Source organism: Amblyomma americanum, chromosome 1 (assembly GCF_052857255.1).
Source record: "Amblyomma americanum isolate KBUSLIRL-KWMA chromosome 1, ASM5285725v1, whole genome shotgun sequence".
Lineage (NCBI taxonomy): Eukaryota > Metazoa > Arthropoda > Arachnida > Ixodida > Ixodidae > Amblyomma > Amblyomma americanum.
The window spans coordinates 226,327,217-226,345,355 of NC_135497.1; the positions used below are offsets into that span (position 1 = coordinate 226,327,217).

Here is an 18,139-nt window from a genome sequence, read left to right on the forward strand (position 1 = left end):
CAACCGTAACGTGACCGACTGGCTGCAGGTTAGTTTCTTCTCCGGGAGGGGAAACTCTCATCTGCCTGAATAAAAGTGCTTAGTGAGCTCGTTGTACGTGAATAACTGATCCCTATACTCGATATGTGGGGTAGCGGAGGAAACCGGAGGGACACGGCCGATGAGTCCACAATACCCTTGACGAAATCATCGAGGCTCAGCGCACGGCACAGATCTCACGCCTATCAAGCACCAAAGCGGGCCGAGAGATTCTCGTCAAGCTCGGCCTGAACACCATAATAGAAAGGGACAATGTCCTGCAGCTACCTAAAGTCATGCGAGAAGCAATTAAAGTGCTCCCCTTCCCTAGAAATGTACACCCGGTCACTGACTGTAGCTTTAAGGACCTTTTGTGTTTATATTGAATTGCTAAAATCGTAAGGCATTTGTGTTCTTGCCGGCTTGCTGCAAAATTATGAACGGGGTGCCAGTTTTGAGATTTTTTTCCTGGGCGTGCATGCTGGGTGTGCGTATTAAGCACTTGACCCTCTTTTCTCTGTAACGTGCAGAAAGCAGACAGTGACCTGGCATACAGCCTGCAGGCGGCCAAGACACGGCAGCGTATCAAGGAGGAACAGATGCAGGTGCAGGTGATCGAGCGGTCCCAGGAGATTCAGGTGCAGGAGCAGGAGATCATGCGCCGTGAGAAAGAACTCGAGGCCACCGTCCGCAGGCCTGCTGAGGCTGAGAAGTACCGCCTTGAGAAGATGGCTGAGGCTAACCGCAACCGTGTCATCATGGAGGCTGAAGCTGAGGCTGAAGCAGTTCGTGTGAGTTTCCATGCTTTCCTCCCTCTGCTGTATCACTTTTTGTTTTGTAGCTAGCAAGTGTGGTGCCCATGGAAATGTTAAGGTATATTTCTGTAATAGTGCTTTACTCTCATTTTGAAGTGCATGCAATTTAATTTTACTGTTACGGAAGGTTCTTAGGGAAGTCAAGTCGTAACTGTGCTATTGTTGACATTGGAAATCACACCCCATGGACCATGCATAATGCGCATTCTGCTTGATTAGGATTATATCTGCTCTAAGCAAGGACTTAACCAATGTCTACCACTGGTTCCAGTATGCAGAAAGTCCACCATGTCGAAAGTGAAGGTTTAATTTTTTTTCTCTTCAGCTGTGGTACTTGTGGTTCATAAACAGCAGGTGACTTGTTGCCAGGCTTAGCGCACTCTATACTTTACTGCACTTTGAAGTCTTTTTCTCAGTTCTTTTTAACTTGATGCATTAGGCTGTATTATGTCTAGGGGTTAGACTTTTCGGTTATTTTCGGGCAATTCGGTGGACTTTTTTCTGTGTTTATTTCAAAACTAATTTCAGAATAACTTTCATAGCAGTTACATAAGTGCTCAAAGAATTGTTTTACATGAAATTAAGTGACATATTTGAAATCGGCACACAAAAATACCTGTTCGGTGAAGATTTCTTAACTGTGACTACATTAATAAAAATTTCTTTTTTTGTTTTCAAGACTAGGCTCCCGACGGAGCGGATTCCAAGAGAAGGCAAGCATAGCAGGAAGGGGGGGCAGAAAGTTAGGTGTGCGGATGAGATAAAGAAGTTTCAGGGATAGGGTGGCCACAGCTGGCAAAGGGCTGGGTTACTGTATAAACTCTTGTAAGGGCCGCACTTCTTTTTTTCCAGATTTGAGGGCCAATTTTCGGGCTGCGGCCCATACATACGATGTGCGAAAAAAAAATTTTTTCTAAAGTAAAAACACATCAGTCAGGGAATGAGCGGCATTTATTCTATGTTCAGTCGTAACTCGCGGAGTATTCAGACTCTGAGCTGCTGCTGTGCTCTGGTGCACGCTGATCTGACAAGTAGTCGCGCAGCATTTTCGCTGTCAACGCGTAGCCGTTGTTCCGCGCTTCCATCACTTAGCAGAGCAGCTCTTCTTCCAGTTCGGGAAGCTTGCACGGCTTGGCTCGGAAAGCGCGCTTTTTGCAGCTTATGTTCCTCAATGCATCCTTTTGATTGCACCATCGTCGGACGCACTTCTCGGCCACATCGAATTTCCTGCCCGCCGCACGCTTGCCGTGTTCGACAGCAAACTCCCAGCCGTCTAGCCATTAAGGTGCTTGCTTTATCGTGCTAAAACTGAAACGCTCGGCGCCAGCACACAAAAGCCCCAACTAAGGCAAACTACTGCGCTACCACAACTACCAGGCCTTTAACAGCCACACTGGAGCCAGTGATACTAATGCTGATATGGATAGCGGGAGCTCGCGGCGGAAGAAAATGTTGATGATGATGAGCCACTGCCTCGGGCACCATCCATAGGCAGCACCTGGAAGCTCCTGTGCGCATGCGTTGCCTCCGCGATCAAGCACACCGTTGCTCGCAGCCGGAGCTGATCGCAGAGGCCACGGCGCGTGCATTTCGAAGGCTATTCCTGCGTTGGTGATGGAAAGTTTGGGTGCGGCCCTTACAGGGATATTTTTTGGTGATATTTCCTTTGGGAAAATGGGGTGCGGCCCTTACATGCCTTTATAGGTTAATTGGAGAGAAGTGGGAGAGGCCTTTGCCCAGCGGTGGGCGCAGTCAGGCTGATGATGATGATCTAGGTGCAGTGCATTAGTCTGTGGAAAAATTATTTAAATTATTTGTCTTTTTCTGTGTGGTGTTGGTTCACTTTTTCTTAGTGACCCAGCTTTAATTCTGTTCATGAAACTGTATAAAACTTTTTTTTCAGCATTGCAGTGTCATGGTTTTTTAACAGAAACAAATGTTTTTTTTTGTCCATTTTATATAGCATGCCTTTTGTGTGCAGAAAATATGTAATCACAGTTTCCATCGCCTAGGACTTTTGCATATATGTGCAACTTGAATGTGTAATGCATTTTGTTGGCGAACGGAGATCTCGTGTTTTGTTTCTAGCCATAGCTGCTTTTCAGTGGGATAAATGTGAGAGTATTTTGTACTGAACGAAAGGAACCACAAAAACTTGCACCAAGTCCTTCACTTTAACTTCTGTTGTTTTCCAGGTTCCTGAAATATTATATGTTGCTAATTAAAAACAAGGCCCTAAAGTATCTTGCACTTATTATGCGACCTTGTGTTCATTCTGCTATTGCAGCTGAAAGGAGAGGCCGAGGCATTTGCCATTGAGAGCAAGGCGCGGGCTGAAGCAGAGCAGCTGATCAAGAAAGCAGACGCCTTCCGAGAATACAAGGAGGCAGCCATCCTCGACATGATGCTTGACACTCTACCAAAGGTACTCGCCTGCTGCCATGTCTGTACTTGGCAGCAGGACATTACAGTATGCAAATATGAAATTTTCGGTTGCAAAGCGAATACATATAATAAAAGTTGGTTGCGAATCGAATCAAGTATTTTCAAATAATTTCAAGTATCATTTTATGTAGCTCAATTAAGAAAAATTCTGTTCCGCAAAAAACAGTTGTAGAAACAGAGGTATTTGCAAACAAATTTGGTGTTCACTGATGCCAGTAATAATTTACTATACTTGCAAGACCTACCAGGCATTAAGTAAGGGATGGGAAACCGTGGAGTAGTAATAGTAATAGACTTTATTTTTTAGACTAATACATTGTAACATTGATAAAGCATACCCTCATGGGACCATGGAAAAACTATGCGCAAAGGGAGAGCACATCCTAACTGAAAGTAGCTTAAATACCGTATTTACTCGCGTAATCCTCGCACTTTTTTTCCCTGAAAATCAACGCGAAGTTTGGGGGTGCGATAATTATGCGGGGAAAATTTTCAAGCAAATGTCAGCAAAGATCAGGATTGTCAGGTCCGCAATTGTAAATATAATGAAACATTACTTTCAAGCGTAACTTTCCTTCGTTATGAAAGTACAGGGTGAACGTAAGCTCAAGCTGCTAAAGCACTTTATTTGCCGCGCGCAACCTCCCCGTCACTACTCGCGTTGCGTACGTCCTGCAGGCAATTCTACTCTTCATCAGAGTCCGTGTCGACATTGGAATCGATGGTTTCTTCATGTTCCGATGCTTCTTCGTCGTCCCACACCAGGTGGTCCTCGGTCGCATCCAGGGCGTTCGAAATTCCTGCTTTCTTGAAGCTTCTGGCCACCATGTTTACATCAATCATCCCCCATGCCTCTGATACCCATCCGCACAGCAGCTCCATGGACGGTCTTTTGATCTTGCCGCCCAGCGTCGGAGCAGGTTTACCTTCGGCCATCCATTCTGCGTACAGCCTCCGGACGTTATCTTTAAATGGCTTGTTCAAAGATACGTCAAGAGGCTGTAGCATTGATGTGAGGCCGCCGGGTATAACAGCCAGGTCCGTGCGCAGTTCCTTGAACTTCGCCCGAACCGACTCTTGAAGATGGCCCTGAAAGCTATCAAGCACGAGGAGCGACGGAAAAAGAAGCGCTCCCGGTCGCCGCCCCCACACAGTCTTCACCCAGTCCACCATAAGGTCCGCCCACGGTCATCCACTCCTTTTCTTGGACGCGCACGTGTATACCCGGGGGGAGCTTTCCTTTCGGGAGGGTCTTCCGCTTGAAAATGACGTACGGTGGGAGCTTCCGCCCGTCCGCCGTCACGCCTAGCATGACCGTGCACCTCTGTTTTTCGGCACCTGTAGTCATGACGTCCACAGTCCGAGCGCCTGTCTGTTCGACTGTCCTGCTGCTGGGCATATCGAAATTCAGCGGAGTTTGGTCCGCGTTCCCTATCTGGGAGAGCAAGAAGTTTTTCTCCTGCCAGATCCTGATAATGAATCGATAGAAGTCCACTATTTTCTCTTCATAGGGTGCGGGCAGGCGCTGGCAAAGCGTCGTTCGCCTCCTGAGCGAGAGTCCATTGCGCCGCATAAATCGTGTGGCCCACCCGTTACTAGCGCGGAAGTCTTGCACCGGGATGCCCTCCTTTCTTGCGATTACGAGTGCTTGGTTCCGTATCAAATCAATCGACACAGCACACCCATCCGCTCATCGAGCCTTGATATATTCCAGTAAAGAGGATTCGACGGCAGGAAATTTCCCAGTCTTCCGTCCACGCAAAGCCCGGCGCGTCTTACCAGTCGTCTTGAGTTCGTCGTGCTGCCGTCTCCAATACCGGACGCAAAACTCGTTGATGCCGAAGTGTCTGCTGGCGGCGCGGTTGCCATGTTCCAACGCATACTCAATAGCTTTTAGCTTAAAAGCAGCTGTGTAGCTTGCGTAGCGTCCCATGGCGAAGCGGCACAAAGAGCACGGTGCAACACGCAAACAAGGCAAACGAGGCCTACGAGACACCTTCGCAAAATGGCGTAGCGGTGGCGAGTGGATGAGCGGTAGCGGCGGTGGCAGCGGATGATAGCGCAGTACCGCCGCCTAGTAGCACGCGCGCCCAACCATGGCAGTTAGTTGTGGCCGCAGTCAATAGATGGCGATCGCTACGACAAGCAGACGGCTCGTGGCAGTAATTTTGGGGGCGCGATGATTATGCGAGGAAAAAAAAATTTTCCAATTTTTGATAGCCAATGTGGGGGGTGCGAGCATTACGCGAGTGCGAGCATTATGCGAGTAAATACGGTATATCCACTGATCTGGTAAAAGGTGATATCTGAGGTTATCTTCGAAGGAAGGCACACGGAGAAGCTTTTGTTAATGTAGGATCATAGAAATGTGTAATTACCGTATTTACTCTCATAATTTGCACACGTTTTTTCTTTAAATTAAGGCTCCAAAAGGGGGGTGCACAAATTTTGCAAACATTTTCTGAATAGGTCCTAAAAAAGCTACAATGGTCATAACGCCCAATATATAGTGTATATTGCCGCCTGTACGCAGCACGTTATGTAGTTTTCCCAGCTGACTAGCGGCAAACCGAACAGCAAACGGTTCAGTAGTTTCGGATTCGGGCACACGCACAACTGTTCATCTGGGAAAGCTAGCACGACCGAGCCAGGTTAACTGTGCACAGTTCGTGCCCTCGTCACTCGCACCTTTCACAGCCACACACTGTGGTGCAGCAGCACCAATCTTTCGCGCGCCCACATACATGCTGGTGGTCCGGCGTAGCAGATAGCGCGAAATATATGAGTAAAATTTTTTTTTTCTTTTTTCAAAATCCAGGTAAAAAGTTAAGAGTACTCAGTTTATGTGTGGGCACAAATTATGCGAGTAAATATGGAATATGTGCCACTGAGGTGGCATTGCAGGTAATTGTGCAGCTTCAAAGGGTGCACTAACAGTGTCTGAAGTGTGGAACCCAGCTCTCTTGTTCCACACTCAGCACACTGTTTGTGGAGGGGTCCTCTCACGTGCCAGCATTGTTTTTTTCTTTCCACACGTTTTTTTCTAATGTCGAGCTTCTCCTTGATAGTCCACACTCGGAACTTTGTCCCAACACGAGATGCGTGGAGGAGTTATGCCACTTGGGAAGCACTGCACACGGGAAGCGCGCAATCCATGGTGATCCACACAATACTTGAAATATATTCGTTATGTTGTTTTATAGTTTTCATTTAAACATATCATCTGAAAACTAATGTTTATGATATAGCATAACAGTACAGATTAATTATAACATTAAAAAATTGGAGGACGCTTAAGCTTCGCCTTTAAGAGTAGAATGTGACGGCGTGTTTAGCGCTGCCAAGGGAGTTCACGGAACGGCATCGCCCATTTGCCGCGATGCCTTGCCCGTTGGAAACACCTTTGAATGCATTTTTCATTTTTTTTTCAATTGTTTCAATTATTTGATTGATCAGTTACGCACTCTAAATTTTCTTCGTTACCATCATCAAGCATTGGCTTTTTCATTCTGAGCATTTTGACACCTTTAAACCCCCTTTTCCAATTTTTTCATTTCTTTAATTAATCAGTTACAGTGATTTCATTAACTCGTCATCACCTATCACACACCAATAATCAATCACTAGAACCACGAATTATCATAAGATTTTTTTTACGTAGCCCCAGATTATTTCCGACATGCGTTGGCGACTACTACAGTAAAATGGAGGTCCGGGTAAACGAGCTAACTCGGAAATTCGGTTAACTCGGGCCTGCACCGTGGTTCCGACAAAAATGTGTGTAGTTCAATGGTGTTAAACGCTTGTTAACTCGGCAGCACTTAGCCGCATATCGGTTAACTTGGACAACCCCGGCAAGAGCTATCGCAGCGTCCATACTCGGCGGCCCGGACGTTCAAACACCCCTAACCGACGACGAAGCCGGTGCAGCGGAGGAGAGCCGCTCAAACTGAAACAAGACGAGAAACGGCCGCAGGACGTGAGAAATACGATGATGATAGTGAGAGAGCATTCAGTGGTCAGGTGGTGCTAGCCACCACCCAGCGCACTGTTCGAGCATCCAGCAACCACTAAAGGCTGCAAAGGAGACTGGACAGCTTGCTGGGCTGACTTTGTCGCTGGGACTACGCGCATGCTGCCCATGCTACGCCGACGCTGCAGCTGCGTTCTTTTGTGTTGCAAGTGTGTGAAAAGCCATGTTGTGTGCGGACTCGTGTGTTGCATTCGACTGCTGGTGCGTGCTGTCACTGCCGCCACGTCTACGCCGACACTGCAGCTGCTTTCTTTGTGTTGAGAGTGTGACAAGCCGCAGTGCGTCCTGTCACTGCCGTCACGCTTTGCTGTGATGGCGGCCACCAACCCAGTGAAGCGTCAACAGCAGCCAGCCAATAATTTAGAAACGAAGGTGAAGATATTAAAGGAGGTCGGTAAAGGTGTTTCTCTGCAAGAGATAATGAAAAAGTATGGGATCAAAAGGAGCACATTGAGTGACTACGTGAAGAACAAAGAAGAAAATTCTTGAAGCATTTGACAGCGGCAGGTTCACCGGAACAAGAAAAAGGCTCAGGGCGGCAGCGCACCCGGCGTTAGAAAATGCATTGCTACGATGGATCGCAGATATGCGCAGTGGGCAACTTCCTCTGAGCGGGCCGGTGATCTGTCAGCAGGCTGAGAGATACGCAATGAAAATGAAAGTTGACTCTTTCAGTGCGTCTGAAGGATGGTTCACACGCTTCAAAGAAAGACATGGATTGGTCTTCAGGAACATGTGTGGTGAGAAGGCAGCAGTAGATGAACATTGCATCACTGATTGGAAGTCGACCGAGCTTCCCAGATACCTGGCTCGTTACCAACCTGCCAACGTCTTTGACGCCGATGAAACGGCACTTTTTTTCAAGGCCTTGCTGAACAAAACAATCACATTCAAGGGTGACCCATGCATTGGAGGCAAGAGGAGCAAAGAAAGGGTAGCTGTGCTCCTCGCCACAAATACGTTGGGCATGAAGCGCCTACCACTTCTAATTGGCAAAGCAAATCACCCTAGGTGCTTTAAGAATGCTCGCCTGTAGAGTACAGAGCAAACAGAAAGGCATGGATGACCATGGATATTTTTCAAACTTGGCTGCGGCAGCTCGACCACCGCTTCTCCGCCAAAAACCGCAAGGTTTTGTTTGTCGTAGATAACTGCAGCGCACACACCAATGTGACAGGGCTGGAATGCATCGAGCTTGCATTCCTGCCACCAAAACGGCGACTGCTCTACAGCCGCTGGACCAGGCCATTATCCAGCAAGTGAAGACCAAGTACAGACGGCATGTAATGGAAAGGATGCTGCTCTGCAAGGAGGCAGAGTGAGAATATGACATAAACCTCCTTAGCACAGTCCATATCTTGGCACATGTCTGGAGCAACACGTCTGCGGAGGTCATTGCGAACTTCTTCAGGCACAGCGGGTTTGTCCGCCCTGACAACCGTGATGTAGATGTGCCTCCCGGGGACGCTGAAAGGATGGGTGACGAAGCAACAGATGACAGGAGCTTGGAGTTTCTCCTGCCTGCTGATGTCCGGCTTGCCGACCACATTGCTATTGGCGATGGTGTTGCTGTTGCTGACCAGTTGACTGACGATATCATATCGGAAGTGCTCGACGTGGAGGAAAATGAGTGTTTTGATAACAATCGATATCAGCCGCCGCGACATCGCACTGTGCAGGAGGCCGCTGAGGCTCTCGCCGTTCTAAAGAAATTCTGCATACTAGAATCCCGTGTATGGGGTCACTCTGCGTCCAGCCGGCCGGGAAAGTGAGCTTCCATGCCAGCTACACGCAGGCGTTATTCAAGTACGCAACGCGCTTCCCCAACTCGTGGTGCTGAGTCGCAGCCACGGCAGGTCCGGACGAAATAGGCAACGTCAGGGCACGCTAGGAAATAGTTTATTATCCTAACGCAAGGCAAAGTACACTGAGGAAGATGGTTCTATCCGTAAATAGATATTCAGTAGCTCACCAAGTCGTTGACGTCGACCGGCGTTGGGTTTGGGGGCCAGTGGGCAGCGAAAAGGGTTCCTCGGGGCACTCAGGTCAGGTCCGGCAGCGAGAGAGCCCGTTTCCCGCCGCGAGTTCCTCCTTTTATCTCCTCGGGCATTGCCTCCCTAGCAGCAAATCGTTGCCGTCACGCTCAGGCATGCAACCCTCTCCGCAGAAGGCAGCGCGCTGCCGTGACGTAACGTCAGTGCTGGAGCAGAAATGAGCAGTCGCAGGGGTGCCTTCTCTCCACATTCCTGGTGGCCAGCGCGCACGTGGAAGTCACCATTGCCGCTGTCGCGGGGGACGAGGGGGGATACCAGTGTATCCCACACGTGATAGTGAGCGTGCGAACCATCACCTGTTGGGGTTGAAAAAGATGTTCCAGCGCAGATTCTGGCAACAAAGCAAACCAAAATAACGCAGTTTTTCAAGCAATAAAGGTACGTTCATGCTGCATACATTTCTTTCTAGTTTTTATGGTACATTCGATAATCCAGAATTCGGTCAACTCGGACATTTTTCCCAGTCCTGTGAGATCCGGGTTAACGAGGTTTTACTGTACTACGCCGACAGCTTTTTGATTGAACAAGCTGTATGCGCTGTAGCGTAATGATGTTCCAATGTAACATGCTCTGCTGCTGCCCCGAGAGACACAGGTTCAGTCTGGGCTGCTGTGGTCACATTTCGATGGAGGCGATATGTTGGAGCCCATATGCTGTCAGTACGTGTTAAAGAACCCCGGTGGTCGAAATTTTCCAAAGCCCTCGAATACACTGTCCCTCATAGCTCGACTAGCTTTGGGAAGTTAAAACTCCACAAACCATAAACTAATGTAACATTCGGTGCTACCTGAGCAGTATCATGACAACGAGAAGAGGCCGAATCACAGCTGCGCAGTGACGCCAATCAATTAGCAACACAGCAATGGCGACTGGGGCACATGGAGGAAAACGAAACTTTGCTACGGCTAGCCTAACTACGGAGATGCTGAGCAATAAGGGACTGCTGTTGCTATGAATATAAGCCTGTTATATGTCAGTGGTGCAGGCAGGGGCTTATTATTTTTCAATCTTTTTAGGTTGTCCCAACCTAACATATATGTTACTATGAATACGCCCAGACTGAGGCCACTCGGATACCTGTGCTTGTGAACAGGGTAGTGGCGGGGCAGCAGACATATGCTGGCGGCCTGACCACCAGGGACAAGGGGTAGAGTGGATTCTGCAAGGCTGCCAATGTGTTCTCTCTCTCGATGTGCCAGCAGCTGCAAGCATGCTCATCACGTGCTGCCCTTATCACTACCTACATATCGCCATGGTCTATGCAGCCAAAAAAAGTCTGCATTTTAGGAGCACCGGTTAAGCTTTCGGTGTGCGATATAGTTCATGGATGCTTTACGAGGTACCCCTTTAGCCTTGTAGGTGGTAGGTACGCTCTAATTGAGATGTTCACGGTAAGCCACTACGTTGCAAGCGTGCATCAAATGCATGAACTTTAATGGAAGCAGAGTCTGAGATTTCATGGGACTAATCGTAAGCAGAACTGCTGCTTAGGTGAGTACGCTTTAACAAGGTTTTACTGTACCTTGTTTGCAATTCTTTGTATACCAATTGCATTCAGTAAAAAAAGTGTAATCACTGTTTTGCTTAACATGACAAAGGAGCTTACTGAATGCTTTCATGAAGCATAAGGTAGCCAGATAACTTGGAGAAGTGATGTTGGTGGTTGATTATCGGAGGGACAAGATGCCAGGTATTGTTTTGCCAGCAAAACGCTATAGGATTGCTGACAAAAAACATGAACGCAGCAACCCGAGCTGCAGCGCAGGCGGGACCATCCCTTCCACGCTTAATCATGACAAATCGCCGATTGTGGGATGTCTCAAACGCCGTATTCATGACTACGCATAGCCCGCTTAGCCCACGCATATTGGTTTCGCTGGATTTTAAGCCCGGCAGTGGGCCCAAACGCTGTCACAAACCGAAGGCACAAAAACGAAACCACAACTTAAAATGCCCCAGCACAGGGATTATGCTGTACGCGGAGCGGTCTTGTAGGTTAGCATCGAGGCCAATGTCTGTCGTACGCTTTTTTCTTGTCCTTTGTGTTTTAAGATGCGCAGTTTCAACATTCTAACAGAACATTCTAACAGATGAAAATTGGGAATGATCAATGCGATCGCCACACAACAACCGCAGCAGTTCACACAGGCTGCAACCCCTCCCGTTCTGCTATCTTCCACAAGGTAGGCCGCTTCACTACGATGGGAGACGCAGCGCACATGGATTTAAAATGAGGGAATCGCTGCCAGTCAGGTTCATAGCTGGTTGTCAACTAACACTACTCAACGACTTGCTGTGTGGTGCTGCACTTCGTTTTCTCACCGTAGCGCAGTGGCGGCTCTCGATGGCCGTCAACACATTGCTTTTATACAAGGCCTAGCATCAGCACGATGGTGCTTCTGCCACATGCGGGCAGTCAATTCTGGGAGGAAAGAGCCAGTCAGCTTGTGTGGCAATGCAAAATGCTGCTGTTTGGAAATGCAGAGAGTTGAGATGAACTGAAAATTCATTATTTCTGAATGTTTAGGAGGTCCAGATTATTCAAATAGTTGAAGTGCGATGCAAATTGAATCTAACAGAAAGAACTGTTCGCAAACTATTTGCAAACTGTTCGAAGTTTCGAACATTCACACACCCCTACTTACAGTGCCCGTTTCTTTGCTGTATTCACATGTGGGATGAAGTACAATTTGTGCCTTCTGTTTTGCACCAAAGTCTTGACGCACACAGTCCAACTTGCCCGTGTAGGTGTGGTAACTGTCAAACCTGTGATCACCACAATTTTATGCTGTGGAATCCAAATGACACTTACACTGTAGCGTGAGAGGTAAATGTGCAAGCCGCTAGCTATATAAATAGTATAGCGTTAAAAATTGTCGAGACAAGCCCTCAATGAAATTTCGCTAGCCATCTAAATAGTATAGCGTTAAAAATTGTCGAGACAAGCCCTAAATTAAATTTGTTCAGTCATTATGACTGAAATTAGTTAACGTAGCAATTTTTAAAAAATTTAAGATCAACTTAGCTATGTTTCATTCATCAACATCACAGTGCTCATTACAGCAATTTCTATCATGTGGTGACCACTGTGATCATAAGCTTTGAGATGGGACTAGTGGAGCTTCTACCACTTCCCACAGTGACGCATGCCAATAGCCATGAGGGGTTATGCCTGAGATAAGGCACCTCCCTGTCTTGTTTGCTTTCGCGTGTCATAAGCTTGAGCTCATCTGAATCTTGAGTTCTTTTCTGCCTATCAGCAGCTTGTAAGCTGCATTTCATAATTTTTTCAACTCTGCATCCTCAGGATTTTGTTCTTGCGATATATGGCTGAACTTAACTGATTGAGTGGGTACAGGTGCACGTATAAGATTTGATGCTGTGGGAATGCTTGCCAGAATGCATAACTTCAGTGCCTGCTTTTGATACACACAGGGGGCATGCACACCCCTTTTTTGTAGCTACTTATATAAAAAAAAATGGTAGCAGGGTGGGAAATAGTGACAGGTCAAGGTTGGCAGAGCACACACATCAAAGTGTTTGAAAAAAATGAGGCAAAATAAAGTACTAAATACCTGGAAATGAAAAGGAAATAGAAAAGCACTAGTTTAGATAACAGAACTCAAATACAATTGTAATAGCCTGTCATGGTGTCTTTAGTGGCCATTTTGTTTGGCTGCTGGGAGCAAATTCACAGATTCAATTCCAGCTGTAACAGTTGCATTTTGTTCAGGTTGAATCCAAAAATGCACCAATGCTGCACACATTAAAGAACCTCAGCTGGGTTTGATTAACCTGAATGCTTCCACAACGGCATGCGCCATAACTAGAGGTTGAACAATTTGGTTTTTATTTTTCAAAAATTGGGCAGACTTTTTCAGTGTTTATTGCAGGATGCATGTTTGTTTGTTTTTTTCGGCGAATATTATTTTCGACGAATGAATTGCAGACTTTTTTTCGTTGATTTAATGTGATTCTGTGTGGTCTATTCTGTGTCTCTGCATTTTTGTCGGCGTGAACAGTTCGTTTGCCAGTAATTAACATCACGTGGTCCATGTGTTGATGGCAGCGATGGAACTGCGGCTCAGTTATCGTGATTGCCCGATCGGGATACTTTTCATGGCGACCATGCCAGATTCTTGTCAGTATCCTGCATGCAGTGTCCTACATGCAGTGTTCTACTTGCAAACCTACTTAACCGACTAACTGCTCTAAGCAGGGGATGATAGTGAACGAGCAGTGCTCAGCTAGGCAGGCGGCAAGGAGGTGGTAGTTCCCGGTCTGCAGAGGAGTATAAACAAGCGGAAAAATGCCTCAAATCACACAACTAAGTAGCTTAGCCAACAATACCACAGTCTCATCATGCCCCTGACCCACCTACTTAGTTCATTTTCAATTTTGACTGAGTGTAACTAGTACTCAGCAGCCAGCTAACTATGCTTTGCGTCCCAAGAGTGCTGACCTTTCTCGGTTAAGACCAAATTTCACACTAAATTTGGCGTACTTGCATCGTTTGTTTGTTTGTGCTCGTTTGTGTGTGTTGTGGGGGGATTTCCAGTTTAAACTAAAAAATCTGACCCCCTACTCGTAGCCCACAGTATTGCTTTGGCATGTGAGAACCTGTCAACTGCCTTTGAGCAAAAGAAATTTCAATACCAAAGTAATTGAAATTTCTTGTAGAATCAAGGTTTAGGGTGTTGATAATGAGAAAATCTTGCATTATAGATTGCTGTTCGTTATTTCTTCAGTTTTCTTGTAAGGCCTCTTTTTCTGTAAGTTAGTGCCAATCTTTCGCTACCATTGGAAAACGGATACTTAAAGCAGGAGGTGTGTGAAGAATCTCTGGGTGCAGATTGAACGAGAATATGTTTGCTGGAAATCTGATATTTTTTAATATGAAAACTGTTAGTCGGATACAACTCAAAATGAAGCGTTCAGTATATATCGAAGGAGGCCCTGCGACAATTGGTGCCACCCTGTTCTGATGACACTGCATTCAACTCTTTACATCTACTAGTATGCAGCTAAGTGCCTGTGGCCATGGCGGGTGCAAGGCTGTTGACTGTGATGTCATGTCAATAGGTTGATGCAGTTGGTTAGAGATAGCCTCGTTTGATGGTCATTGAGTTTCATTCTTGAGTTTTATCCAACCATAGCTTAAATTACAAATGAAATGGCTTCTCATAAAACAGTCGTAAAAAATGGCAGATTATAAACTCCAAAGCAAATATTTTATTCATGTGTTCACATAACTAACATATTATGAGAAAGAGTCCAGTATGGAAGTGGAACTCGTTGAATATGGGACCAGTAAGAGTTTAAAGAGTTTGCCAGACATGCTTGTGGCACGGTTATGGCCAGATGTCTCGCTGGTCGTGGAGCGTCAGATGCTGCCATTGAAGTAGTGCAGTGCTTCTTAGGTGAAATGGAACTAGGCAGCTCACAAAATAGAGGTTCAGCAGCAGCCTTAGTTACAACACAATCACCAGATAGACATTTCTACACTCCCTCACAATGCCCAACAACAAAGCGAGAGCCAAGGAAGGCATCCTCAGAGTGTCTCAACAGCCGTAGTGCACTTGGCCCACCTGTCTCTGCTTTGGATCAGTGTAAGGTTCTTGGTAAGATCGTAAATGCTGTTGCATTACATCAGAAAGAAGCGCAGTGAGTTCAGCAGCAAATTTTCCTCCTCGGTACATCAATAATGCCACACTTTTTTTAACCCTTAGCTTTGGCAGTTCAAATCCTGCAAGTTAATTATTCAAGGAAAGTGGCTGTACCTATTGACATTTGAAGTGTGCTTCGGACAGGAGTAGCACTCAGTGTCGTTTTGAGAAACTTGCACAAAAAGTTGCAAATGACTGTTCTTGTGCTTGTGGGTCAATGTGATTTTGTTTTGGCTGTTGGTGCAGTCCTTCTGATGCACTGATTCAAATGTGCACAGCAAATTGCTTTGAAACAAAAAAAAAACTAGCAGACGCCTAGAAACTGCCAAACCTGGGTTGCGATACCACGAGGTGCCCATCAAGGCCTTTGTAGTCACTTCCAGTCATTACTTGCAGTTTGATGACATCTCATGACATGACATGCTTGTCATGACCACCCATTACGTGTCATGCTTAGTCATGCATCTCATCGTACACACCGACCATATGTGATTGTTTGACCTGACACTGCATCGACCCAGGCTTGACACCATACGCAACCAAACAAGCCGACAAGCTCCTTATGCTTCGCATAAAAGTGTACTTCAAGATACTGCTCCATCGTGCCCAGCACTAGGTGCTGTCAGAGATGCAGTTGTGTGGGCTGTTGAGTGATCCATTTCTTTTTCTTGTTCCTTGTAATTTTAAAAAAGGTAGTTTTCAGGTTCTGAACAAAAAATAATGTGGAGAATAAAAACTGTCCGTGTGAAAAGTAACAGGAGTGCATGCTTTCGCATGCATGCCATAGCTCAGCCCTCTCTGGTATTTTTGCGGCAAGAAGCTTCATTCTCAGGCGCACAGCATCTTCTGTCACAGTGATCATTTGCAGTTATGGTGGGACCGTTGAGGTACTGTATTTGCCAAATGTAACCGAGGAGCCACACCGGCGGCCGCAGCGGCCTCGCATTCAAGTGGTGGCGTAACTGACTCCGGCACTGACCACTGCTCTCCGGCTGCGAGTGTAAACTGGCTAATGTAAGCCTGTGCCCTTACTCAGTACGACAGCACTCCGAAGGCGCGAAATCACTCGCTGCATGTGCTACTTGCTTACTTCGTATCGTCCAGGAAAAGAGAGCAAGGGTTCAGGCATACATCGACCAATCGGCCTTTATCTCAAAGCTGCTCTGCACATGCACGCTTCTTCTCCTCTAGCTCCACTGGTTGAAAATGAAACTGCCAGCTCCTACTGCACATGCGCAGTTCATGTTAGTGACAGGTGCATGCGACAGATGGCAGCAGCTGTCAAGCATACACTTGACACTTCGCGGGCGCAACTGGCTCCTCGTGAAACCAGATCGCGCCTTCGCCTCCCACGTGCGTTTGTTTTCAACCCGAATCTTCGCCCCTACCCAGGGGGCGCCACATTTCGTGAAAAAAGGTAGATCTACTCTCAATCAAGGAGCAGCAACCGGCGCCGGAGACCACAGTGCCACCGCTTGGCCACTCCAGCCACTATCGTGGCTGCTCTGTTACTTTTGGCAAAAACGGTACATGATGGCATAAAAATGCAGTGCCTAACATCATGGTGTGGATGCTTTTGCCATGTGCTGGCATCGGTTGTACAAAGAAAAAGCAAGTTCATCAATATTGACCAGTGGCGAGGGCATCAGGACTGAAGTAGTCAGCACCATTTAGGAAAGCATTTGACTGAAAGTGGAAAATTTTCAGTTTTGAAAAATTGGAACACTTCAAACAGAAGGTAGTGGGAATTGAATTGTGTGGAAAACTGTTTGTCAGATATATAAAACTGGATATACCGTGGATATTTGTGCACTACTATATAAAACGGTGGTATGAGCAAAAAGGAGTTATCAAATTGGACTATGGCACTGCTTTGTTAGGTACCCAAATGAAATATGTGAGCAAAATTCTCCTTGCAATGCCAGATGTCTGACATAAGAACTAAGACTGAGACACTTTTATTTAAAGATAGTAAAATTGATCTCATAAACTGTTACAGATGATGTGAATTGCTATTTTTTGCACACTTTTAGATCTGTTAAATTTAGTAGTTCTGAAATACTAGGGGTGTGTGATTATTTGAAATTGCAAATAGTTTGCAAATAATTGTACTTGGTGTTCAATTCGATTCACATAGCGCACTTACTATTTGAAGTATTTGAACATCCTAAACATTATAAGAAATTGTGAAATTCTGTTATCTGAACTTGCAGCCAAACATTGTAGCATTTCTTCAGGAGGCATCGCAAGAGAGCATTGAAAGGATGCTCTCGCCCACCCTGTAAGCCAAGCTTCCCCTTTTTTATTTTGGAGCCACAGTAAAGGGTGGTTCTTTTCTTCTTTTCTTGTCGTACGGAGAGGTTGTTCCTTCGTTCTTCTTTTTTCCAACGAAGTACTGAGCCGGTAGGAAGACAGGGACTCTTGTCGAGTACTGATATAGGTTTTATCTACACAGACGACTATTTACAAGGAGTATGTACATGACAGCATGATGTCTGACCAGCCGCCCCGTGGACCCACTCCACGGCTACTCGAGAGCACGGTCTGCGTGCCTGGCTCCGGTCGAGACCAAAATCTCTCTGTGTCGCGATGGCGGCAGAGCATCGCGCGCCCCCGCGCTCTCTCCCCACGCGAAAAGAAAAAAAAAGCAAGAAGTTGAATTATTCTTAAGCCGCGAGCAGGAGGAGCCTCGTCACTACATGTGTTTTTGCTCTCTCCCCAAAGCCCCGGCCTTGGCGCCATACGCAGCTTGCAAACGCGGCAACGAACGCTCTCTCGCAACAGGGACCGCGACACCCCCCCTCGGGGCAGGTAAGATGCCGCTAACCGTTCCCAGATGAGGCTAGCAAATGGGCGCGCAGCCACCGGGCAGTGTCCGCACCGCGCCACGCCGTGTGGCGCCGGCCCTGTCAGAAAAGGGGTGCCCTCGATAACCGCAAGCGCGCCCTCCGCGAGTTTAACCCTTTGAAGAAAGCCGCGAGGCGCTCATGCTTCCCTTCCCTCTCCCCACAACAGACCTGTGGGCGATCCGCACTCGGCCACGGAGGATGCTTTCTTCCCGCAGGCCGCGACCGGGCGGAAACGCGACCTTCAACTGATAGGGGAGAC

At 46.9% G+C, this 18,139-nt stretch overlaps 1 protein-coding gene across 1 annotated transcript in view; it reads left to right on the forward strand.

Annotated features, from left to right (window-relative positions):
• Positions 1 to 18,139, forward strand: part of Flo1 (flotillin-1) — a 69,642-nt gene that overhangs the window by 25,500 nt on the left and 26,003 nt on the right. Inside the window, exons 8-9 of the mRNA XM_077648574.1 lie at positions 549 to 809; positions 3,121 to 3,258. Of these exons, the coding sequence (XP_077504700.1) occupies positions 549 to 809; positions 3,121 to 3,258 (399 nt within the window). The remainder of the gene's footprint in view (positions 1 to 548; positions 810 to 3,120; positions 3,259 to 18,139) is intronic.